Here is a 25,924-nt window from a genome sequence, read left to right as displayed (position 1 = left end):
TTGTCCAGCACCCTCTCCTCCCCTCCCCTCCTCAGTTCCTGCCAGCTCCTCCGCCAGGCCTCCCCGGACCCCCAGGCACATACAGAGCCTTCACCAGCTTCCCTGGGAGCATCTAACACCCTCCGCAGTTTCCCTGCGAGCCCCTGGCACCTTCCCCAGTCTTTGAGAGCTCCTGGCACGTTTCCAGGCTCTGACCTCCGCTTTGGCTGCATATCCAAGGTCCTTTTCTAGTGCTTCAGCCCTGCCCCCAGGCCCTGGGGCCCCCTAGAGGCGGCTGCCCTGCTGCACACCAGATGTTGCAGGAGCATTGTTCCTTCAGTGTGGGCGCTGGTACAGCCCAGAGCAGGCTCCTGGTGGGCCCCTGCTAAGCTGGGTGTAAGCCCTTTCCTCCTGGTCTGTGAGAAGGTCTTGGGAGGGACTGCAACCAGGAGGAGAGGTATGAGCAGTGTCTGCTGACTGATGGGTGTGGAATTATTTCAGGATCTGAACAGGAAGTACAGTGGCGCTGGCAACGCCAGCCACAGAAACGCCCGCCCACCCACTCTGCGCTCCGCGCTCGGCACAGAATCGGCGCAGGGGAAAGTGTGTTGGAAGGCGTTCTTGAGCTGAGAGAATCACTCATCTCAGGGGTTCACCGAAAGGGAGGTGACCCTTACTGTGGAGTAAGGAGATGCAGCTGGCTGGGAGCCAGCTTGAGCAGAGCGTCCTGCAAGCAGCCTTGCAGGGTGGCCTGGTCCCTGGCTCTGCACGAATTTCCATCCCTAAGTTGTTGGTAGAGCTGCAGGCAGGGATACTGAGGCCGTCCCTGGGACCAGGCCCTGCCCAGCCCAGCTACATTCTGGAAAGATCTACTGACTTCACAGCACCTAACACATGAGGGCCCAGAGCATCAGCAGAGCCATGGCAGCGGGGCCAGAAACCACATGTGGAAGGGCTGCTTGGGAGACGAGCTCCTGGGATGGACTCAGAGAGATGGGCACTGGCACGTGACTGTGAGTTTGAGCATGGAAAATCTGGGGCCCCTGCTAGGGTGCTCCTCTGGGCCGGCACAGAACACTGCCCGGGCTCCTTTAGGATTGGGCTTGAGTTCAAGACATGGAAACAACCTCAGTGGCCATAGACAGATGACATGATACATATAGGCAGTGGAATACTACTCAGCCATGAAAAAGAATGAAATAATGCCATTTGCAGCAACATGGGTGCAGCTAGAGATAATCATACTAAGTGAAGTAAGTCAGACAGAGAAAGACAAATATCATATGATATCCCTTACATGTGGAATCTAAAATATGACACAAATGAACCTATCTATGAAATAGAAACAGACTCACAGAACAGACTTGTGGTTGCCAAGGGGGAGGGGGTTGGGGGAGGACTGGAGTGGGAGTTTGGGATGAGCAGATGCAAACTATTATATAGAGAATGGATAAACAACAAGGTCCTCCTGTATAGCACAGAGAAATATATTCAATATTCTGTGATAAACCAAAATGGAAAAGAATATGAAAAAGAATGTATATATATGCATAACTGAATCACTTTGCCGTATAGCAGAAATTAACACAACATTGTAAATCAACAGTACTTCAATAAAATAAATTAAAAAAAAAAAGACTGGGCTTGAGCTAAGGAGAAGCCCTAAGCCAGGGAGAAAACCCACAGGTAATACTAACAGGGCTACTGAGTGGGGAAGGGCTGTGGTCAGTGTGCAAATGCTGACACGGCAGAAAGCATCACCCACCAGGCTCTGCGAGAGGAAGAAATAGAGTCAGAAAGTCCAGACACGCAGGGTGGGTGCCTGGCCCTGTGAGCATCCCGAGGGACAGGAATGCATGCCCGGGGGACAGCCTGGGGTACAGCAGAGAAGGCAGACTTGAGCCAACAGCTTGGGCTTAAACTGAGTTTCCTGTAGTTGCCATGTGACCCTGAGCAAGGCAGGTGATACGCCTCAGTTTCCTCACCTGTAAAACGGGAAGGCATGCTCCTGGCCGATGCTATTGTCCTGTTCCTGGGAGGCCGAGCTCCGCCCTTGGCCTGGTGTCCAGAGCGTGTGAGCCCCTGTGTCTATTAATCCCCCCAAGGGGCTTTTCCCGTTGCAGGAAGACCACGCTCTCAGACCCTTGGGGCAACTTGCCTGGCGTCGCCCCACTACAGCCATCGCGCCCCTTTGAGGGCAGGCTGAGACCCCTTCCCTCAGCTCACCCACCTGGCTGGCACCCGACACCCTGTTTCACACTCAGAATGTCAAGCCACGTCATGGAATTTTCTTGAATGACTTGACCGGCCTATCAGTGCCCCGGGCCACCTTAATTCCCTCTCCCTGGCTGATCCCAAGAGGGTTTACTTGTCAGTCCCGGGCAGCGGATCAAAGCCTCGTCTTTCCAGGGCCCCTGGAGTTGTCGGTTCCTGAGGACAAGGGTGGCCCCTGGGTGGTGGCCTCTCGACATCTGTCCCTTCTCATCTCACATCACAGACTAAAGTTCAGCAGGGCGTTCGGCTGGGAAACCATCCTAACACACATCACCTCCTCTGGTGGGAGGGCCCAGGGTGGATGCCTGGAGACCAAGATGGAGTCCCGGCTGTGCCACGGATCCCCAGGGGACTCTGCACACGTCCCTTCCTTGCCGGGCCTCGGTTTCCCCACGTGAAAAGTGCAGGTGGGAGTTCCCATCCCTGGTGTGGCTTTGAGGTCTGCCCGGGTGCTTTGCACACCGACGGTGCAGGGCTAGTGCCAGTCCTCTGGGTAATCATCAGGGCGCACGAGGGGAGTCCACACAGCCACGCCTCCGGCCAGAGAGAGGTCCACACGGACACAGTGTGGCATCAGTGCCCCTCAGGAGGCTCCGTGATGCGGGGACCTGTCACCTGCCCGTGACCACGAGCCCGCCTTGTACTCTCCCTCCACACACCGGCTCCAGTCTCACGGTGGGTATCTGAGGTCTGTGCCTTTGATCCCTTTTCCAGATAAACAAACCGAGTCTCGCAGAGGTCCAGGCCTTGCCCAAAGCCACAGGCTTGCAGGTGGTACCAGCCACGCAGGGGGTGCCCCCTTTCCCACCTGTGTTGTTTCCCAAAGTAGCCGGGAGACCGTGGGAGCTGGGGGCTCATCCGCACAGGGGGAGGGGCTGGAGCTGAACTTACGTCCCTGCCAATGAAATAATTATAGAGTATGAAAATGGCTTAATTAAATAATTTTTTAAAAGTGAATATGTACAGACACTCAGCAATTAAGCGGCCGATTTTCAAATAGCAATTTTCCAACTGCGCTTGTCTTCCATGTATCTATTTGCCCGATTTTAGAGTCTGTTTTTTTTTTCCAAAATTTTTAATTTGAATAAATCTAGATTGCATGATCACTTCCTGAGGTGCAGGTGGAAGAACTTGGAGGTGGTATTAGTGCTGGGGAAGTTCAGGGTGGGTGTGGGGAGGACGCCGGGCCCAGAGGAGACCCAGGGTGAGCGCTGTTCCTCCGCACTTCGCCCTCCTCTTCCCTTCCCCCACCCTCCTTTTTCCCTCTTCCCCTTCCTCCCTCCCTTCTATCCTTCCTTCTGGACATGGAGAGCTCTCACAGGCATTTTCACGATCCTGAGATGAGAGGGGGAGTCTCTCCCCAGCAGACAAGTTCAAGGGTCTGGCTGGTGCTCAGACATTAATCAAATCCAATCCCCACGGTTTCTATGGAAAACTTGCCCAGAGTGGGATACCCTCTCACCCGAGGTCACACAGCCTTCGGGTCTGCTACCTGGTGCCCCTCCATAGGCATCCAGCAAGCATTTATTGAGTGCTGGCTGTGTGCCTGACCTGTGGATTCTTGCATGATCTTGGTGACCGCTCTCCTCACTCCAACGGGGTCATCTGTAAGGACTTGAGGAGGACGCGGCATTACATTCAGGGTTGATGCCCTGGGGCTGTGAGGGATTTAGATAAGAGTCAGGAATGTATGACATTTAATTGAGTCATCCTTGTCTCAAACTTGGTGAGCTCATAACAGAGATCTGCGCACTCTGGGAAAGAGACAGCATCCTCCAACCTCGGGCATCTTGAGCGTCCCTGGGCATCTCCGGTTTGCATCCTGAGCGGTGCTTATTTTCAGCAGCCCTCAGACACACAGGGCGAGGCAGGGACCACGTAACACTCCATCACCTTCTACTTTCCTTTCTTGGAATAACTCTTCGTAACACGGATACCATCACTGCTAGACTTGTTCCTTCACTTGAAGTCTTTGAGAAACAAGCGGTCTTGGGAAATAATGAAGTGAAATATGGATACCTGCGTGGCCCCAGGCAACGAGGTCTGCCTGGGCAAGGGTTTCCCCAAGCACTGGCCTCGGGGTCGGGGAAACTGGGAGCCCAGGGAACAGGCAAGGACATTGCAGGTGAAAGGCATGTGACCACTGCCTTTTCCATTCATGGGGACCCCAGGGACCCCTGATCCAACTCTCTGATGCCTCGAGGGGAAACCGATGCCCCATCCTGAGTGTGTGCCCGGGATCTCACTCTCAGTAGCAGCGAGGGGGCATGGCCAGACCCCTGACTGCCAGGCCCCTTCTTCTTGGCCTCATGGGATCTCAGAACTCCCCTGACCAGTGTCAGGAGAGGAGGTGGCCCAGGCCGTGGACACAGGGAAACACGTGCTGCTCTGAACTCGCCCATCTTCGAGCCCCACCGTGTCCTGCAGGCTTCGTGGGTGCGGGTGAGTGAGCTTCACCCAGGGGCTGTCCTGACTTCCCCGAGCCACACCCCATCCGTGTTACCCGGGACACCTTCCGTCTCCTCCCTCGACCTTACACCTTGCCATCCCCAGCTTCCGGGTGTGTGCCCTGCCCTTCCTTTCTTCTCCTCCCCACTGCCACTCCCTCCGCCTCAGTCACCTGTCCCACCCGCGGTCACCCCAGTCTTCCTAAAATAGTAGCGAGGACAAGCTCCTACCATGCGGGCTTTGAGACACCGTCGAACACCTTTCCCACGGTCACTCCGCTCATCCCCTTCCAGATGGGGGCACAGACCTGACCCTGCAGAACCCCGCTAACACCCTGCAGACTCCACCCACAGCCTCAGCCTGTGTCCAGACCAGCGAGTCTGGTAGAAATAGGACGCAAGCCATGCGTGGGTTGTCCTTAAGAAGTAGAAACCGGGGACCTGCAAAGAGCTGCAGGAACCTTAAAGGCGTATTACTAAGTGAGAAAAGCCAGGCTGAAAACGCTACAGACCAACAGATGACGTTCTAGAAAAGGCAGAACTATGGAGACGGTGAAAAGATCAGTGGTTATGGGAGCGGGTGCATAGGCGAGCCCGGGGCATTTTAGGGCAGTAGCACTACTCTGTATGACACTATAATGGTGGACACATGTCACTGTACACTTGTCCATAGAATGTCAACTCAAGAGTGACCCCTCACCTAAGCTATAGACTCTAGGTAATGATGGTGTGTCAGTATCCGTTCATCAGCTGTAACACACATGCTGCTCTGGCGGGGGAGGGAGGTGCATGACGTAATGGAGATTATGCACGTTTGGGAGCAGGGGGGTACACAGGAAATCTCTGCACCTTCCTCTGTTTAGCTGTGAACCCCAAACTGCTCTTAGAAATTTAACTCTATTAATTAAAGAAACAGGTGCAATTAATCTTAATAATAGACTTTTTAACTCAGTATATCCACAATGTTAGGTCAACATGCAATCAATATAACATTACAATGAAATAGTTTACACTCTTTTTTTAAAAATTTATTTAATTTCGGCTGTTGGGTCTTCGTTGCTGCACGTGGGCTTTCTCTAGTTACGGCGAGCGGGGGCTACTCTTTGTTGCAGTGTGCCGGCTTCTCATTGCGGTGGCTTCTCTTGTTGCGGAGCATGGGCTCTAGGCGCTTGGGCTTCAGTACTTGTGGCATGCAGGCTCAGTAGTTGTGGCACATGGGCTCAGTAGTTGTGGCGCACGGGCTCAGTAGTTGTGGCGCACGGGCTTAGTTGCTCCACAGCCTGTAGGATCTTCCCCGACTAGGGCTCGAACCCGTGTCCCCTGCATTGGCAGGTGGATTCCTAACCACTGCACCACCAGGGAAGTCCAAAATAGTTGACATTCTTTTTTATCTACTAGCAGGGGCTGTGATCCAGAGCAGGCCCAGATCTCTCTGTGGCCTCTGGGGTCGTTCACACCTGCTCCCGTCCACCTTGCCAGCCTCTGGCCCCATCACCTCTCTCACAGTTCACTGTAGCCACTCTTGCCCCCAACCTGCTCCAAAGCCCTACCTTATACCTGGCTCCAACGCCCACCTGTGGAAGGAGGAATAATACCCCCCAAAGATATCACGTCCTAATCCCTGGAGCCTGTGAATATGTCATGTGGCAAAGGGGACTTTGCAGGTGTGATTAAGATGGGGAGATTGCGAGGGAGTCCCCTGGAGGTCCCGGGGTTAGGACTCCTCACTTTCACTGCCGTGGCCCTAGGGGAGCTAAGATCCCGCAACGTGCGCGGCGAGGCCAAAAAAAAAAAAAAAAAAAAAAGATGGGGCAATGGGGAGACGATGCTAGATTAGCCCTGTGGGCCCTGTGTAATCACAAGGGTCCTCACGGGAGGAGTCCAAGGGAGGTTTGGCTACAAGTGAAAGAGATGTGACAATGGAAGCAGAGACTGGAGGATTTGCTTCGAAGATGGAGGGTGGGCCACAAGCCACAGAATGCAGGCGCCTCTGGAAGCTGGAAAAAGCAAAGGAAAGAGATTTTCCCCTGAAGCTTCCAGAAGGTGCAGAGGCCTTGATTTTAGCGCATAAGACCATTTGGACTTCTGACCGCCAGACCTGTATGATAATGCATATGCCTTATTTTAAGTCGCTGAGTTTGTGGTAATTTGTTCCAGCCCCCACTGGAAACTCTACAGTCCCCTCTTTGGTGACGGCCCCCCAGCCAGCATCGGCCTCCCTCTCCTCAGAGCCTGTCGTCCACCAGGAACCCCTCAAGGACGGTGGGAGATGAAGAGGGCCTGGGATGGGGCGATGGAGGTGTCGGGATGCAATGTAAATGATTTAGGAGGAAGAGTCAGCAAGATGGGTTAGCTGGGCAGTGGGGGCAGTATGGGGGCGGGGCAGCCAAGGATGGCCCCTGGCCCCGGGCAGTGTGACGTCCCTCTTAGAATCTCCCAAGATTCTCTGGATGTGTCCATCTGTCTGCTCTCTCTGTCCCACAGTATCTGTTCTACTCACCAGGGGATGAAGTGACTGGCGCATAGTAGCTACTCAATAAACATATGTGGCAGGAATGAATTTGAACAAATAAAGAAATCTGAATTCCCAGTCCCAGTGTGATGCTTAAAGCATAAAAGAGCTGAACAAATGTTGAACGAAAGAGTGAATGAATGAATGCACTGATGTCCCAGTCTCTGGCAGGTGGCCTGGGACTTGGGGCTAATGGCTATCTGAGGAATTGGATTTGCATTGTCCGGCGGAGTGAGGTGTTTCGCACGCTGCCATAGCTGGTGATGCAGTGGCAGGACTTTGCTTTAAACAGATCCCTCCTTCCCTGTCCAGAGAGAAGGGAGAGGGGCCCCTGTCCTCAGGGCCTTTGTACCTGCCCTTCCCTCTACCTGCGATGCTGTACTAGTTCCTCGGGCTGCCATACAACGTACCACATGCTGGCTGCCTTTAGACAATGGAAATTGTTGTCTGCGGTCTAGAGGCTGGAAGTCTGGGATCCAGGTGTCGGCAGGGTTGGTTCCTTCTGGAGGATCAAGGGGAAGTCTGCTCCATGCCCCTCTCCAGTCTTCTGGGGGTGGCTGGCAATCCTTGGTATCCTTGCCTGTCTCCATGGTCACACGACGTCCTCCCTGCGTGTCTGTGTGTCTCTGCCCACATTTCCTTCTTTCGATGACACCAGTCATTGGATTGCAGCCCATCCTACTCTAGTATGACCTCATCTTAACTTAATTCCATCTGCAAAGACGCTATTTGCAAATAAAGGTCACCTTCACGGGTTCTGGGTAGACATAAGTTTGGGGGAGACATTACTTAACCCAGTACAGGTGGCTTTCCCACAGCCAGGCACTTAGCACGTTCTCTTCCTTCCTTCCCGTCTCAGCCCAGACATCACCTGTCTGAGGGCCCTTCCCTGCCACGCTCTCTGAGACAGCAATCCACTGCCCCCTCCATCCCCCTACCCTGCTTATTCTTCTTCCCAGACCTTGTCTCCTTTGACACGGCTATAGTTTTGCTTATCTATCTATCACCCTCCTCCCCGGGCCTCACTGGAATGTAAGTTCCTGGGCAGCAGGGCCTAGATCTCACTGGCTCCCTGCTGTGGACCCACACCAGCAGGTGCCCTTGAGTGAGCAGGTGTGAACAGGCTGCTGTGGCCACAGGTGGGGGACTAGGGGGGAGGCTGGACCCTGGGGAGGCAGCTGGGCTGGAGAGGGAAACAGGATGGAGGGAAGGAGTGGACTGCCCGGTATCTGGAAGGCAGAATCGCTCGCAGGTCTTAGAGATGCTTATTGGTGTGAGGTGAGGGACCACGAGGCTCAGAGGTTACCAGGCACCGAGCTCCAAGCACAGCTGTTCGTGTCGGGGGCGGGGGCGGTTCTAGAATTTCCTGGGTCTCTGGATCAGCCCTCTGCCAATGGGCCTCTGACTCCCTCCTTCCCAAAGAAAATCAATTCTCAGAGGTTTTGAGAGTAAGCGCTTCCCCAATTACACCTCCAGTGGGGCTGCTTCGTTCTCTCCAGCGGGCCCTCCCTGGGGAGGCCAGGGGCGGGCAGAGGCCCAGGGGACCCTGCTGGGGGTCCGGCGGGGCGGCCCCTGCTGGAGTTCCCAGGAGTCAGAGGGCAGGGGCTGCCTTCTGTCCTGGCCTGGGAAGGACCTTGGGGCCTGAGGACTTCCAGGGACATGGGGCCACTAAGCACAAGGGCCACAAACACAGCCCATCTTCCTGGAGCCTCAGTGAAACAGAAAGCTTGGGGAAGAAGTAGGGAGGAAGTACCGCCCTGTAGAAAGTGCTGAGGGTGTCCTGTGGGATGGAATTGAAACACTGCCAGTGGGGTGCAGTGTTTACAGGGAGCAGCTCCAGGCCTCCCCCAGGAGCCCAGGCTGCACTGGGCAAGTCTGACACTCACGGCCCGGCCCAGCCCCTCCGTGGGCCCAGCCCCTGCGTGGGCCCGGTCCAGCCCCTCCGTGGGCCCAGCCCCTGCGTGGGCCCGGTCCAGCCCCTCCGTGGGCCCAGCCCCTGCGTGGGCCCGGTCCAGCCCCTCCGTGGGCCCAGCCCCTGCGTGGGCCCGGTCCAGCCCCTGCGTGGGCCCGGTCCAGCCCCTCCGTGGGCCCAGCCCCTGCGTGGGCCCGGTCCAGCCCCTCCGTGGGCCCGGTCCAGCCCCTCCGTGGGCCCAGCCCCTGCGTGGGCCCGGTCCAGCCCCTCCGTGGGCCCAAGGGGCTGCTTGGGCCGCCTGCAGGCCGGGCCCCCCGCAGTGCTGGGGTCCGAGGACAGGAATCCAGGTGACTGCCCCGCCCCACCTCCACCTCCCATCAGCTGGGATCGGCCGCCCTTGGCCCTGGAGCTCAGCTCCATGCAGGCCGGTCTCAGTGGCGATCAGAAAGATGGACGGGCCCAAGGGGCACCGGCACGGCAGGCCTCAGTAGCCTTGGGCTCCTCTTCCTGGCCCGTCCCCGCCCTTGGGTGAGTCTCCTGACCGGTCAGGAGACAGGACAGCCTGGGAGAAGCTGAGGTCTCTGGAATAACGCACATTGGTTTCAGGACTGGAGGCAAAGTGCGGCCTGGGCCTGACCATGTCTCCAGCTCTCTGCGGCCGCAGCACGTTTGAACCAGCTGGTCACAAGGAGCGCTGGGCCCAGGGTCGCTGAGTTGAGCCCAGCGGAGGGGGCTGAGCTTCAGCATGGGATTAATACCATGTCCCGACATGTCGGTTGCTGTGATATTGCCCGTGATGTCTTATCTCCCTCTCACTGCTGCGGCCGCTCTGGGCGGAGGTTAGAGCTCAGAGATTCTCTCCTGCAGCCCTTGCCTTACGGACAGGAAAGTGGGCACCCCCCTGGGCGGCAGGGACTGGCCCCGGGCCGGCTGTGGTGAGCGGATGCTGACACCCACTGGCCGGCACAGGGATTGGGGTCTGATTCCCAGCAGCTCTGGAGCTTGGGTACCTGCTGCCGCCACTGCAGCCCTGTAGGTGCACATGGTCAGGGCGGAGGGTGCAGCTCGCTGGAAGAACTCAGGGTCCAGAGAGGGAAACAGACAAGCAGACGGGCCTCAGGGCAGCAGGGAACTTCTAGAGAGCAAACAGGACTCCAGCTGTCCGTGAGCGGCCCGTGCTCACATCCTGAGGCGGCCACCTGTCAGCTGAGTGATTTCAGGCCAGAACGTATCCCCTCCGAGCCTCCTCCTGGCCCTCTGGTCATCTTCGAGATGGACGTAGTGACGTAATCTGTCCAGGTTTTCCGAGGAATCAAACAGATGGAAGGACCTAGACGCGGCCAGTACCTGTGAGACCCTTTGTAACCAGTGAGACGCAGATACAGTAAAGCTAACATAGACCGTGGACCGCCCAGGGCAGGTGGCTCGTGGGAAGACAGGTTGGCATTCGCAGCTCCAGACCTGGGCTAGTGCTGGGTGTCCCTGAGGGAACCCCAGTCTCCTCCTGGTCCCCTGGGGCATGCTGCTCCGGGGAAAGGGAGAGGATACACCCGAGGGTGTCCTGGGCGCTGCACCCACACTGGCGGGGGACACCGTGTGGGCTGGATACCTCTGCACGTGGAGGGGCCTGTCACTGACAGCTGTCTTCCTGTCCTCCCAGGTCATCGGACTTCGGGACGTCCTACACCAAGCTTACCCTTCAGCCTGGCGTCACTACCGTCATCGACAACTTCTACATCTGCCCGACCAACAAGAGAAAGGTAGGCTCTGCACTGCAGGAGCCGCTGCCGCCTTGCCTCTCCGGGATCCTGACGGCGGGCGGAGGTGTTTACCTCCCAGCTCCCTGCGTCACCCTTCCCGCTTCCGCCTGAATTCGTTTGGATGAATTAAGTTCTAAAGCAGCAGCTGGGCCTTGGGAGAAAGTTTGTCCTGGTGCGTTTGTTTCCCCCTGCCCTGGGCCGGCATCCATCCAGGTAGAGCGGGGCAGGGGCAGGGGTGGCCTCTCTGGAGGGGAGAAGGAATGTCTCGCCTTGGTCTGGCGTCCTTGGATAGCAGCGAGGAGCGGTCCCGATCTCCCGCAGGGTCTTTTAGTTGTTGATTTGGTTCTGATTTGGCTTTGGTGTCTCATCTGAGCTTTACTTTCTGTTTTCCTGGTCTGAGCGTGTCTTCTGACTCTGCTCTCTGCCTGACTGTGGGATCAGGGAACTTTGTCGTTTCCAGGCTACGGCCGCCTCCACCAGGTTCCGTGAGAAGACCCTTTTGCAAAGCCGTGGTTGCCTCCTAGCCACCTCGGGACCCCAGACTGAGGTCAGAGGAAGCACCCGGGGCAGAGCCATCCTGCGCACTTGACTCCATGCAGGGAAGTAGACCGTTGTCACAGAGAGGAACTTGGACAGATCAGGTTCCTCCTGGGAAATGGGATGTCACGGCAGAGAATTGTGACATTGGGGATTAGAACCCAGAGCCCAGCCCACGGGCACCGATAGATGCTCTGACGCCACGTAGAGCCCGGAAAACCTCTGTAGACCGATGAGCGTCCCGGGAAGAGAGTCATCATGGCCAGACGGCTGGATGCGGAGGGCGCCGGAGGGTTTGCCGGCCACGCTGACGGCACGTTATTGGGCTCAGAGGAGTCGGTGTGTGCGTGAACTTGGCAGGTTCTGCAGGGACCGAGGCCCCATCGTAGAGGTTTCGGAACGTGAGGACTGATGTGCATTGCCATTCCCTGGGAGCTGTCCAGGGAATCTTGATTGGCACTTTTTAATGGGATGTCAGCTTTCTAAAGTAGGCCTCTCCCCTCTGCCAACACCCTTCCTTGACTGTTACGGCCGTTAAAGCTTCCTGATGGACAGGATTGGAATGCAGAGGTGGGGAGGGCTGCTGGAGAGGGGGGAACTTCACGGGGACACCGGTGCCTGCCCGGAGGGGACTCGGGACTGAACAGACAGAGGCAGGGGGTTGGTTTTGCCCGGGTCTCCCTGGGCCCTGCTCGGGGACTTCACGTGCACGATCTCACTCTGTCCCACAGGGGCCGAGGAAGGAGGTGTTATTAACCCATTTTCCAGGGCAGAAAACTGAGGCATAGGAAGGTGAGACTTAGCGCTTAATCACACGGCTGGTGGTGGGAGGCCTGGAGTTGACCCCAGCCTCATGTGGGTCCAGAGCTGAGGGGTTTTCTTGTGCAGGAGTGAGAGCAAGTACGGGGATGACCCCCCCAGCTGCCGCCCCACCCCGACTCCCCGCAGCTCAGCCCACGTGCTCCCCGAGCTGTCCCCGTCCCGTGTCTGGTCGGCCCCAGCCCGGGCTGGTGAGGGGTCAGCGCTGGGAGGCAGCCCTTGCTCTGCTGGGAGCTCAGTGCTTTTCCCGCGTGCCGTCCCCGCTGTCTGAGCTACAGGGCTCTCTTGGGGGGCGGGGGGGGGCAGCAAGGGAAATACCCAGGCAGCACCCTAGCCCAGGCCTGGGTGCGGCAGCGTGTGCATAGAACAGAGACCTTCGCTGGCCAGGAGAGCTGAGTGCTTGGAAGGGGCAAGGACAGACATCCTGCCTCCCTGCCCGCTGTCATCTCTCTCCCTGGGGCCCCTGTGATTTGGAGCGAGACAAGGGGGGGCTGCCGCGGGCTGGTGCTGACCCAAGCCAGAGGCCCCCCCATCACCCCCAAACTCCAGCCAGCAGTGGACACGGGAGGCCATGCCGCCCATCTCCTGCACGTCCTCCAATTTCTATCTGTCTAGCCAGCCCGGTCCCGGAAGCTTCCTCCAAGCTGACCCTGCCGTCCGTCACCAGCTGGGAGGACCCACAGGTGCCCAGATGTGACGGTGGCTCCAGGGCCGGCCCCAAACACCATGTCCTCCTTTGGAAACTAGAAAGGCAGAGGCAACAGTGGCAGTCACAGAACGGGGAGTCTCTGAGGCGTGAGGTCAGGGAAGGCTGCCGGGCTGCCAGCAGTGAGGCCAGACAGACCCTGGTCCTGCGCAATGCAGCCGCTGCTGAGCCTGTGTCCTGCTGTGAAGGGGGTGGCTGGGGGTTAATGAGATGATGGGCGGGGGCTCAGCAAAGGGGCTTCTAGGTCACGTAGGGCATCCCGGCAGGCAGAGGGCACCAGGAGTGAAGCATCAGTTTTGGCTACCTGGGGGCTCGGGGCAGATGGAGAGCTGGGGGCTCTGACTGGGGTGCTCAGCAGAACCTCCTCTGTGGGCAACACTGGGTTAGGGATGGAGGCAGGGAGACGTGTGCATCTTTAAAAGGAGATAGGACATGATCGGCGATGCCTGTGAGAGGTTATTTTGATAATTTGGACATTTAGCCTGGCCATATCGCTGGGGATAGAGGCTGGGTCTGGTTGGCCGCTGTGCCCAGCACAAACACTCAGCCCATGTTAAAGGATGAATGCATGCATGAATGAATGAATGAATGAGTGAGCGAGTGCCGCAAGCCACAGCTGGTCCCGCTGAATGGACGCTACTGCCGAGTCGCCCACCTGATCCACAGACTCCCCCGTACCTGGATGGGGCCTGTAGGCGTGGAGCCCGAGGCTCCTTCCTGGGGTTGCATGGGGCACCCTGCATTTGTAGGGTAGCCTGGGGGACAGCACCCAGGCTGGGAAGCCCTGTCCTCAGTCCAGTTCTGCCATGACCCTCCAGTGAGGGGACATCAGGGAGGTCCCAAGGTGTCTCATCTCTTAACGGGGGCAATGATGGAGGGGAGATTGACAGGTGAGTGCTGAAAACGTCACTCATGACTGCCACTGAAGATATCCGCTGAGTCACGGCTCCCAAGTGTGTCCCCTTTCCAATCTCTGGCACCTGTGAATGTCACCTTATGTTGTAAATGCATGTAGGAGCAGAAAAGCCACAGTCCCTGTCACAGAAAAAGCTGACGTGAGACCATGTCACGTAAAGAACCGGAAGCCACGGGGGCTGGTGAAGGCAGAGGGGAGATCTGGGGGCTACGGGCTGGTCTTCCAACTTCTGAAGGGCAGGCCTAGGGATCGGGAAGCAGTCCAGGCAGACTGCTTGGTGGAGACTGGATTTTACTCAGGTCCATCTCCTCAACTGTGCACAGCCCCTAGCACTAAGCCAACACTCAGGAAATACGGGTGCCATGGGCTGGACTGGAGATGGGGTGGGACCCCTTCAGGGAAAGAGATTTCCATTTCATAAAAGGAAACATTTCCCCCTGTAACACTCAGGAAATACGGGTGCCATGGGCTGGACTGGAGATGGGGTGGGACCCCTTCAGGGAAAGAGATTTCCATTTCATAAAAGGAAAAATCTCCCCCTGTCATTGCCTTCATTTATTCGCTCATCTGTAGCTTCTCAATTCCTAAGACACCCACTGGCGATCATTCTCAGTATGCCAGGCCCTAGGCCGGAACCAGATGTCAATCATAGTCATTTATTTGTGCGGAGGCGGGGCATGACTGGGGGGTTTACGTCATCACCTGCATTGCCCAGATGAGAAAACAGAGGCTCGGGGGAAGCTGGGAGAATAGTCCAGGTCACCCAGCTGGTAGGTGGCAAAGCTGTCACCAGTGGATCAAACATATTGTGTCTCTGTACTTGGCATTGAGCAAGGATTTAAATCCAGTTCTGCTAGATGCCAGAGGCCCCCTCTGTCATAACTTCGAGCTCGCCGGGCACCCCGGGGCAAAGTTCCAGGGGGCAGATGGGGTTCCCCATGTCTGTGCAAGCCCAGCGCAGCCTGCTGTGCTGGAAGTGCGGAGTGTGTAACCCGCTGTGGCTGGACAGGGCTCGATCTGACCACAGCTGAGCTGTGTGACTCAGGGCAGATCCTGTTTCTTCTCCAGGCCTCAGTGTCTCCCTCCATAAGATCAGGAGGTTGAACTGGGGGTTCTCCAAAGCCCCTTGCACCTCCGGCATTCTGGACTCTCCTGGTCTCCTCCCAGGGGAAGAGCAGCAGCTGGGGAATGAGATGCACGTGGGCAGAGCCCAGACTCTGCTCTGTTTACCACGTGTCTCGGCTTCTCCTCCGCAAGAGGGCAGGTTTCACCAGATGTCCGAGCTCTGTCTCAATCTGACCCCCATCCATTCAGCAGATGTGGGTCAAGGTCCTACTCTGTGCCAGGCTGCATGCTTGGTGCTGGAGGGTGAGAACCCTGGGTTCAATCTTGTTGCACACGAAGCACCTACTATGTGCTGGGGTCCTTTGCCGGGCGCTGGGATATGAAGGTGAACTGGACAAGCAACTTGATCCTTCCTGAACCTTTGAGGCTCTGGTGGAGCCCTGGGAAACCGAACCTCTCCTGCTGCATTTTTGTGGGAGGAATAAGAAAAGGGGCCAAAGTCGGCCTCTAGCGGGACAGGTTTACCCCAGAGTGAGTGTGATCTGGGAAAAGATGGGGTTCTTCATTTGCAGGGGCGCCTGCTTCAGCGTGAGCTGAGGGTCTACCTCTCCAGTCATCGGTAATGGATAGGTTTTGCAGGAAGGTGTGAATGCTATTAGGAGTCCATTCAACAACAATTACAGGCGAAGCAGTACTTTATAGCTTCTTAAGAGACCACTTTGCAACCTGTCTTACAAAGTGAATTCCCTTTTATTTTTGTCTTGCCTGTAGTATAATCAGAGCTCCCGCCTTGATGCCCATGGGCGAGGCATTCTACCATTGTCATGGCGTGACCTGAGACCCTGGGGGCCCTGAGGATCCCTCAGCATCCCCCGTGTGCCTTCCGTGCTGTCTGAGTACCCGATTTGGCTTTGGACTACGAGCACATTTCTGACTCAGCACGAGAACCCCATGGCACGGGGAGAGGGTGTGAGGGTACAGCCCGGGGGAGCTGGCCGCGGCACGAATTGCTTTCAAGTGTCATGTGAATTTTCACTTTACTTCATGATATATCAGTGTTGGTTTGAATACTAAAATCACACACACACACACACACTTTCAACAAAAAGTCTTTGTTAACCTGATGACCCAGGACAATCCTCTTGTTTGAAGCCTCAGGACCCCTGGCCCAGCCACCAGCGTGGACCCTCTTGGGTACATGACTCCTAATTGGAGAAGCACAGGGTCAGGACAAGATCTCCATCAATTCATCTATTCATTCATTCCGCTCACTCACCTGAGACGTTTTGAGAAAACGCCACATGCCGAGCACTCAGGATCGAAAACTGAATCCGACCGAAATCTTGCCTTCGAGAAACTCAGCGTCGCAGAGCGCGAACCGTGGCTGGTCGCGATGCGGAAGAGCCCGAGCTGCAAAGGCCCTTTATGTATCGGGCTCCGTGTTAGGAGCGTATGTACGTTCTCTCTGATCCCTGCAACCCCTGGCAGAGTCAGGACTTGTGCGTCATCTCACAGGAGAAGGGACCGAGGCCAGACAGGTCCTGGAGCTCCTCCGAGGCCACACGCCAGTGGACAGCCAAGTCAGGGTTTGCACCCTGCCCAGGTGGCCCTACTGTCACTGCCCTTCCCGCTGCCGGCTCCACCTTTGAGCAGCTCTGTTCCCACACCTAACAGCCTGTCCTCAGGGTCACCGAGGCCGCCCCCTCCAGGCGGCAGGAAGCCTAAGGGAGAGGGCACAGGCCTGGGAGCCGGGTTCAGATCCCAGTGCAGCAGTTGAGCCAAGCTCTCTGGACCTCAGAGCTCTCCCTGGGGAGACGGGTGGTGCTGCCTCCCGCCCCTGCTGCCCCATTGGTGCAACTGTGTCCGGCAGCTGAGGTGAGGCCGGGGCTCGTGAATTACTCTACAGTCCGTGGCATGTCTGCTTCCGTGGGACTTTCAGTGTGTGAAAACATGAAAGGAAGCACTTTCTTCCACTCTTTGTCTCTGGATGTCTTTTCTGTTCCAGGTGTAGAACAGGTCCTAGGCACTCTCTGTCTCTCCATCTCTGCCTCTGTCTCTCTCTCCTCTACTCAGTTCCCCTGCCTTTTATCCCAAACCTGGTCTCCAGCCCTGAGCCCCCTCACTAGTATAGAGGCCCCTCCAGGCCCTCCCTGCTGTGGAGGCCCTACCCCTTCCTGGTATGGAGGCCCCACCCCCTTATCTGGCAGCCCCTCCCCTCCGGTGTGGAGACCCCACTCCCTCCCTGCTGTGGAAGCCCCGCCCCCTCCCTGGTATAGAGACCCCTCCCCTCTACTGTGGAGGCCCTGCCCCTTCCCTGGTATAGACGTCCCACCCCTTCCTGGTATGGAGCCCCCGCCCCTTACCTGGCAGCCCCTCCCCTTCAGTGTGGAGGCCTCAACTCCTACCTGCTGTGGAAGCCCTGCCCCTTCGCTGGTATAGAGGCCCCGCCCCTTTCTAGTATGGAGGCAACCTTCCCTTCCCCGCTGTGGAGGCCACTCTTCTCTAGCGCAGAGGCCCCGCCCTGCTGTGGAGGCCCCACCCCTTTCTGGGTGGAGCCCCGCCCCCTCTTCCCTGGCAGCTGACCCCTTGGATCAGTCCCTGTCTTGTTTCCTGTTTTGGCCCCAGCGGTGCATGGTGGTGGTTGGCTCTCCGGAGGGAGCCGAGGTTAGCTCCGTCCCAAGGACACGGCCACCTGCAGACCCTCCTGTTGCTCAGAGGACTGCTCGGTGGGGCGATCTCTGTCGGTTCCCCTCACATGGAGAGTAGCAGCCCCTGGCAGACTTGCTGCCGGCTGTGTCCTGCGGGATCCCCAGACCCCGTTTCCAGGAGCTTGGAAGCCCAGGACCTGCCTGTGTGTTTAAAAAGCGTTCCAAGCAGCAAGGACTTCGTTTTGTGGGTTTCTCCTCTCATTGATATGCTTGTGCAACTGTGTTATACTTTGCTTTGAAATCTTCTTCCCGAGTGTTGACCAGCATTTCCCTGTTCCGGCCCAAACATCTGACCAAGGACGTGCCATGAGGAAGGGACCGAGGCACAGAGTGGTGGGAACCCAGCTTTGAGGGGGTTCGCATCCTGGTGTCTCCCCTTCCTGGTTCTCTGAGGTGTAATTTGGGGATTAAATGAGATGATGTACCACAGCGCCTGGCCCCCGTGTCGAAGATGCAGTGTCTGCATTGTACAGCATCAGGGGGCTCAGTGCCCCCACCTCTGAGCCAGGCCAGTGCACGGGCCTGCAGACACAGTGCCTGGCACACAGCGGGGGCTCTGAGAGGACCAACCTCGCCACTGCGCATCTTTCCCAGGCCTAACAGTGCCATCAGGCCTGAGCCTGGACCCCTACTCTGTCCTCCCGTCACCCTGGGAGGACCCGCCTTCTCCCTATTGTCAGAAAATGGGCTTGAGATGCACACTGAACGTAAGGCGGCAAGCTCAGGGGTGTCCGTAATCTGATCGGGGCTGCAGAGCTGGCCACATCGGCGTCTGTGGCTTTCCATGGCACAGGGACATGGCGCCCTGGCGCCGTGCCCTCACATGTAGCGCTTACGCTCAGGACGCCTCCCCAGACCCTGGGACCTGGGCCTGCACCGGGGCTGCCACCTGAACGTGAAGCACTCGGAGACGCCAGATGCACCCTCTTGGTGTGTGCTCCATCAACGTGAGGGGAGGCTGGGCACCCACAGCACTCTGGGGTGGGAGGTGGGCAGGCCTTGTTGATTTTTGTTTCTGCTGTAGATTTTTGCCTGCCAGGGGGCATTCATGGCACCCTGTGCTCCTGCATGCTTGCAAACTGAAGCCATGCCTGGATGACACTCTCCAGGCAGGATGCACGCAGGCCGTTGGTGGGGGGACCCAGGCCTCCCTGGGAGCCCCGAGTGGGCTGTTCTCAAGGACGAGGCAGGAAGGGTCCATGGGATGAGATCAGATGTGCTGGTTTGCTTATCTTTTAAGAAAGTTCTTTTGTTGTGGTGGGGAGGCTGGCGTGGACTGAAGGAGAGTCCACTCTTCACCCATGCATCCATCCACCCACCCATCCATCCACCCACCCACCCACCTACCCATCTAGCCATCCACCCACCCACCCATCTAGCCACCCATCCACCCATCCATCCACCCACCCACCCACCTACCCATCTAGCCATCCACCCACCCACCCATCTAGCCACCCATCTACCCATCCACCCACCCATCCACCCACCCACCCACCCACCCATCTACTCATTCAGCCATCTGATGGGCATCTATGTGGCTCCAACACCTGTGGGGTCCAGGTGAGCAATGATGAGGCTGATCCTGGTGGGCAGGTTCACGGGGAGGGCAGGGACACGGTCAGGAGACATGCTGTGATTAGATGATGCCCCCAGTCTTCTGGTATGAGCAGTGGGTGAATGGGGGTGCTGTTTCCTGATACAGGGGAGGCCCTGGAGAGGCGGTAGACCTTAGGGGGAGCATGAAGAGCCCAGGATGGGGTACACTGTGTCCATTGGCCTGCAGCCTCCAGAGGTGACGCCCAGGAGGCCCTCAGCGTGGCCAGGCCAGAGCAGGAGACCAGTCAGGGCTGGCAGCACAGAAGAGCCGTGTGTGCCCACTGCGGTTCTGATTCCATGGGGTGGGCTCCCAGGGGGCTCCCCTCAGGCCTCTTTCCTGTTCCGGGGTTCTCTGGTCAGCCTCGGCACACAGGACGAGGCAGATGGGGTGGAGTCTGACCCCCCGCACCCCCAGCTCTCTGAGGGTAAAGCCAGGACTCCCGAACCCCGCCCGCACGGTCCCCAGGTGTCACCCCCTTCCCTGGATTGGCGCTCGGGGCGTGGCCAGATGCCCTGAGATCAGTTACCAGGGGTGGGAGCCCCTGTCCGGTGGGAAGACAAGCCCGACTGCGGGGGCCTGCGGGGGCTGGGAAGTAGACCTGGTGCCGCACGGGCCTTCGCTTCCAGTCGGCGATGTGCTCCATGCTCCATTTCCCCGGAGCACTGAGTGTCCTCTCCTGTCCATGAGAAAAATGGCTCAATTGGGCCTGTCGGTATACAGAGCTTCTGTCTCAGAAATAGAGCGAAACTCTCGAAACTTCAGCTAATGTGTGGAAAATGATGCCCTCTTAAAGCCAGTAGGTTGTTGCAGGAGAGAGGAGAGAAAGGGAAAAAACGTTTTCTCAGAAAACACGTCTCCTGGGCTCCGGCCTCTGGAACGAATAAACAGACAGGGAAAGACACTCTGGATTTACTCTGTCTTCTGCAGATGGTGCGGATTCTGAAACCCCAAACGCCACAACCACAAAATTAAGTAGAATGTAAAAGGGCCGTCCCGGGGGCGTCTCGGGGCCCCCACCTGTGTGTCGGGGCTTCATCCTCTTTCGCGGCATCCCAGGGACCCCCTGATGCACACCTACTGTGTTCTGCTCAGTGCTCTGTGTGTGCACGTGTCCGTCCATCCGGGCCGGGTGGAGTGGGAGGGAGAGAGGCCGGGCTGGGGCCGGGGAGGCGAGAGCGATGGGGAATCACCCAGGGGCACAGCGGCACCCCAAGGCAGTGACTGCAGCTGACATGTTAGAGATGAGAAAACAGAGCCTCACGGAGTGAGGCGATGGGGTGGCGAGCGGGACGTGCACGTGTCTCTCGGGGCCCCACGTCACGTGAGTCCACTCTCCCGTTGCTGCAGGCCCTGGGAGGCCCTGGTGTTTGCTAGACCTGCTGCCCTCACTTGACCCATAAACTGAAGCCTTTGGCTGGCTCTGTCTTCAGGGCAAACCAGCGTGTGTGTCCTTGGCCCAGAACCACCTTTGCTGCCTCACGGAGACCGGGGAGGTGGGGGATCGCCATCCCGGGGAGCTCAGACACTTTGAGGGGCTCGGGCTCGGTCCCCTCCATCCTGCTCTTTGCCCCCCGCCCCGGATGGCTGGGGGATGAGGTGCTTGCTTAGCTGCAACGCCGGCCCGCCCAGAGGGGGACCCCAGAACGGGAAGGCTCTCTCCTCCTCACCTGTAGTGTGGACCCCCCTCCTGGCCCATCGTGGCCCCGTCTCTATGTTGGACGTGGCCTCCATCGCAGTGACAGAAGCCCTGGCTGGCTCAGTACGAGGTACATAATGGGTGGTGCTGCCCTCTGGATGGGAGAGCAGGTGATGGGTTTATTGCCCTCATGCCTGAGGGCCACCAGGGGGACCCGCGAACACAGGCTGACCACGCCGCGTGGCCCTGAAGGTCATCGACTGTGTCCTGTGCAGCTGGTGTGGGAAGGGATGCTGCCTCCGGGTCGAGGGCACTGACTCAGCGCAGACCCCATCCTAGTTTCCCACAGTATCCCCGCCCAGCATCCCCGTTAAGTGAGAGCCGGGCTTAAGGAACCTGCTTCTGATCAGCTGTTGGCCGCAGCCCGAATTTCACCCCTTTTCCCTTCAAAGGCAAGTGCTCAGAAAAGAGTGGTAGATGCGTTTGTCCTTGTGCATGGAGGCTCTTAGGAAACTTGAAGGACCATAGCCTGGTAAAAACGACTTAAAATTGACAGTGATTTCCGCAGTAGGGGAAGCCCAGTCACCGCGAGGAGGCCCCGGATAGGTTAAGAGCGCCTCCAGCTTCCGGAATCTTTGTTTTTCTTTTTTTTGCATCAGCACCTTTGTTGAATTTTTCCCCCATGGCTCCACCCCGTGGCTGCAAGATCAACTCCTATCCTGATGTGTAAGCTGGCCTTCGCCAGGCCTTTACCCACAGCTGGTGCCACATCCCCACGGGCACATGGGCAGAAGCCCAAGCGTGGTCCTCTGCACTGCCAAATTCCTCACCCTCCACACCCCACCCACTGTGGGCTCCTGCCAGCGCCCTGGGCCTCTCTCCATGTCCTCTGCCACCCCCGCCCAAGCTACCCTTCCTCTGACCTGGCTCAGCCCAGTGACCTCCCACCATCACCCCAGTCCCCCCTAACCTGCGTCCCTCAGCTTCCAGAGCTCAGCTCTGCCCGGGCCGCCCGGCCTTCTGTTGTTCTTCATGTGAAGCCCAAACTGCCTGCCTCCCCAGCCCGCAGGCCCGTGCCTTCTGACCAGCTGGCCATCCGAAGTGGTGATCCCTTCCGGCTCAGGCCCTTCCCCGTGTTCCTCCAGTTCAGGGTACACCCTCCCCCTGCCACACCTCCCCTAAGGCAGTTAGGACAGACGACACCTCTCCATCCCCTTGCTAGGGCCAAATAATGACCCCCAAAGATGTCCACATCCGAATCCTCAGAACCTGTGACTATGTTACCTCTCGTGGCAAAGAGGACCGTGCAGATGTGATTAAGCTAAGAACCTTGAGATGGGGAGATTATCCCCTGGGCCCACCATTGTCACAGTAATCCTTGTAAGAGGAGGCAGGGGGATCAGGGAAGGAGATGTGACATTGGAAGCAGAAGGTCACAGGGTGGTAGGGGGAGTAGGGGAGAGAAGGGAGTGGGGAGACTGGAAGATGCTGCGCTGCTGGCTTTAAAGACGGGAGAGGCCGCGAGGCAAGGAACGTGGGCAGCTCTAGGAGGTGGGAAAGGCTGGGAGTGGATTCTCCCCTGGAGCCTTCAGAAGGGAAGCGGCCCTGCCCAGCCCTGGGCTTCAGCCCAGCGACACTGATCTGGTACTCAGACCTGGAGAACTGTAAGACAATACACCTGTGTTACTGTAGCCCTGAAGCTGTAGTAATTTACCACAGCAACCATAAGAAACTCGTGCACTACCCAGGGTCCCAGGGCCCCCAGGCTGCCAGGGACCTGAGAATACTGCGGTGTCTGAGCCCGTGGAGAGCCAGGCACCATGGGGTTCCACTGGGGTCCAGGTCGTCCCACACCCTTTTGGTCCCATTGCCATCTGGGGCGAGGGTCGAAGGGCGTCTCCTCGGAATGGAAGGAGCTTTGCAATGTGAGGGCCTGGACGGAAAACAGTGGGCAGGCGTGTGGCCGTGGATGACGCTGGAGGGCGTGGTGCCGCTGGCTCAGGCCGGGGGGGGGGGGGGGGGGGGGCGTTGACAGCAGCCCCGGGGAGAGGAGGGTGCGGCTCCTCTACATCCCAGCAGTGGAGACGCAGCTCCTGGATCTAGGAGGGACTGGGCCTTGGGGATATTTCCTGGGCCCCTCTGAGCCTTGTTGGTAAAATGGGCTTCCTCATCACAGGGTTTCTGTAAAGGTGGAACGAGGTGCTTTCCGGGCTCCCGGGCACGGGGTCGGGCACCGAGCCATTGCCGTTCCGCGAGCGTTGCCGTGTGTGTATCGTTATTCACCGAAGCCACACAGCAGCTGAGCCAGGTGTCCTCCACCTGCCGGTGAGCAGCCTGCAGCTCAGAGAGATGAAGTAGTTCTTCGGGGTCAGGGCAGTGTGGGAGGCGTGGAGGAGCTGGACCCCCGTCTGGGCGGGGGTTCTTACTGTGCCCTCCCTGCCACCCAGGCTCTGTGGCGGGTACGGGGCAAATCCACGGTGAGGCAGAGGGAAGCCCAGGGAAAGCGCTTTGTATGCATATTTTCGGTACGTGCCTGTCGCCCAGCTTTAGCCGTTGCATTCTGTCATTCACAAAGGTGCTGACCGTGCCTCTCCTCCCCGCGTGTGCAAACACCCCGGTTTCCGGGAATCCGGCGAGTTGTGTGGTTTATCCGGTGGTGCCCACACTAGGAGAAATCGTCAGACACGAGGGAGAATATAAATCAAGGGAACAGAGTGTCTCATGTACGTACATGGATTTGATTAGTGAGGAGAGTGGGACGAGCCACTTCCCCTCTCTCTGAACTAGACGTCGGCTGGAAACAGGGATATCAGCACCTACCTGTGTCATTCTCTGCAGGTGTTTATGGGAAGGACTTGGGGCCGTGTCAGTGCAGTGGGAAGGAGGCCTGATTGGTCAGTGGTGTCAGGCTTGGGTGCCAAAGGGGTAGAGTAGCAGCACCTATGTCACAGCAGCTGTCTGCACGTGACCTTTGTGGGGCCTTTTATTTCTAGTGTTTTCTGTTCTACTTGTCTTCCTTTGACAAACCAGCCACCAGATAAATACCCCCCACCATGCTGGCTCGTTTGATTGCAAGTAATATGAAGTCACTCAAACAAGAAGAGTAATACATTGGCTTATGTAACTGTGAAGACCAGGGGCAGGGCTTCCTTCAGGCACAGCTTGATCCAGAATCAGATCAGGAATCAGTCTGTCTCTCCCCACCTCTCGGCTCTGCTCTCCTGAGCTTAGGCTTGAGTTTCAGGCACAGTTGGGTTGTTTGGTGGAAAAGATGACCTCTGGCAGCCCCAGGCACATGTGACCCTTGGCACCATGATCTCAGAAGGAGCAGGGGTCCTTTCCCAGTCGTTTCAGCACAGATCCCAAGGAAGACTCCCATTGGCTGGGCTGGGATCATGTGACCTGTGCCTGAAGCAGTGGGTGTGGCCAGAGGGAGCTGGTGCTCTGATTGGCCAGGTCTGGTCATGTGTTCTCTGGGGGGCAGGGTCAGCCCACCCAAGTGGAATATAGTGAAGGGAAGATGGGTCCTCAAGCCTGGCAAGCAAGGTTTCGTGAACAAGAGCAGGTGGAAGAAAGAACAGCCCATGTGTCCGCATCAACCAGCATTTACTGACATTGCTTCTGTTGAGTTTCTTCTAACTATACTGTTAAAAAAAAAAAATCATTCCTTATTTGAGGAATTTTTCTTTCAAATCTCAAACTCCCTCTTCTTGCCTCTTTCAACTCAGCAGTAAGTGTATATTTTTAGCTTGAAAGAAAGACCTCACAGCCAGCCTTGTCACAACTTGCTTTCCCATGGAGGTGCCCTACCCTCACAGCGTTCCAGATGTGGACCCCAATGGGGGTGGGGGGGGGGCTTTGTGTGAGGAGCTGTGGGTGGGGGGAGGGTTCCCCATGCCAGCAGGCCCTGAACCCAGGCCAGGACCTGGGGCACTGATAATCTACCTGTCACTGGCCACTTCCCCTGCTCTTACTGGGGTGGGATGAACTTGTGCAGCCACTGGCCTCTCGAGACCCTGTGTCCTCAATGTGACATGATGCGCTCTGCACAGGAAAGAAAAAATATGTCAAAGCTTATGAAGGGCCCAGCACCCGCCTGGGCGTGTAGTAGGTGCTCAATTAACACCTGTCCCCTCCCATGAGCACCCACAGCCCACTGTATGCTGAGGGCTCGTTGTCAGGGTCCATCTCATCCATTCTCTCCAGACTAGTGGAGGCTCTCCTGGGCCAGCACCACATCTTATCCAACTTTACTGCCCAGGCCCGTTCAGGACAACCACATCATGGGCCCCTGGGAACTGACTAGAATGTGCCACATCAGCTCCCAGCGCTGGGGGCATGGGGACAGGGGGATGGCATCAGGAGATGGAGTGAGCCCTAGCGTTTGTTCCCAAAGACTGGAATGAGTCCAACATAGCTCAAACGCAGATCTGCTGGTGACGGGGCTGGGGGAGGGCTGGTGGCGACCGGACATAGCCACTCCTCTTTTTTTTTTTTATTGGGGTATAGTTGTTTTACAATGTTGTGTTTGTTTCTACTGTACAGCAAAGTGAAGTAGAGTTCCCTGTGCTACACAGTAGGTTCTCATTAGTTATCTATTTTATACTATTAGTTAGTGTATATATGTCAATCCCAATCTCCCAATTCATCCCCCCCTTTCCCCGCTTGGTGGTGTCCCTATGTTTGTTCTCTATGTCTGTGTCTCTATAAAGAAGATGTGGCACATATGTACAATGGAATATTACTCGGCCATAAAAAGGAGCAAAATTGGGTCATTTGTAGAGATGTGGATGGACCTAGAGACTGTCATAGAGAGTGAAGTAAGTCAGAAAGAGAAAAACAAATATCGTATATTAACGCATATATGTGGAATCTAGAAAAATGGTCCAGATGAACCTGTTTGCAAGGCCACTCCTGTTTACAATGCAGGGAGACAGTGTCTTTTTGTTCCTCGTGTGTGTGTGTGTGTGTGTGTGTGTGTGTGTGTGTGTGCGCCAGGGGGGCTCCCTGGCCCTGAGCAACCCTAACACTGTGCTGTGGGGGGTAAAGGCTGGAG

The 25,924-nt window shown here is 57.2% G+C and overlaps 1 protein-coding gene across 1 annotated transcript in view; it reads left to right on the top strand.

Moving 5' to 3' along the window:
• Positions 1 to 25,924, top strand: part of SORCS2 (sortilin related VPS10 domain containing receptor 2) — a gene marked incomplete at both ends in the record, with an annotated part of 481,188 nt that overhangs the window by 285,328 nt on the left and 169,936 nt on the right. Inside the window, one exon of the mRNA XM_082837533.1 lies at positions 10,785 to 10,884. Within this exon, the coding sequence (XP_082693659.1) occupies positions 10,785 to 10,884 (100 nt within the window). The remainder of the gene's footprint in view (positions 1 to 10,784; positions 10,885 to 25,924) is intronic.

Source organism: Leucopleurus acutus (assembly GCF_964270905.1).
Source record: "Leucopleurus acutus genome assembly, chromosome: 4".
Classification (NCBI taxonomy): Eukaryota; Metazoa; Chordata; class Mammalia; order Artiodactyla; family Delphinidae; genus Leucopleurus; species Leucopleurus acutus.
This window is presented reverse-complemented; position numbering and strand designations above follow the sequence as displayed.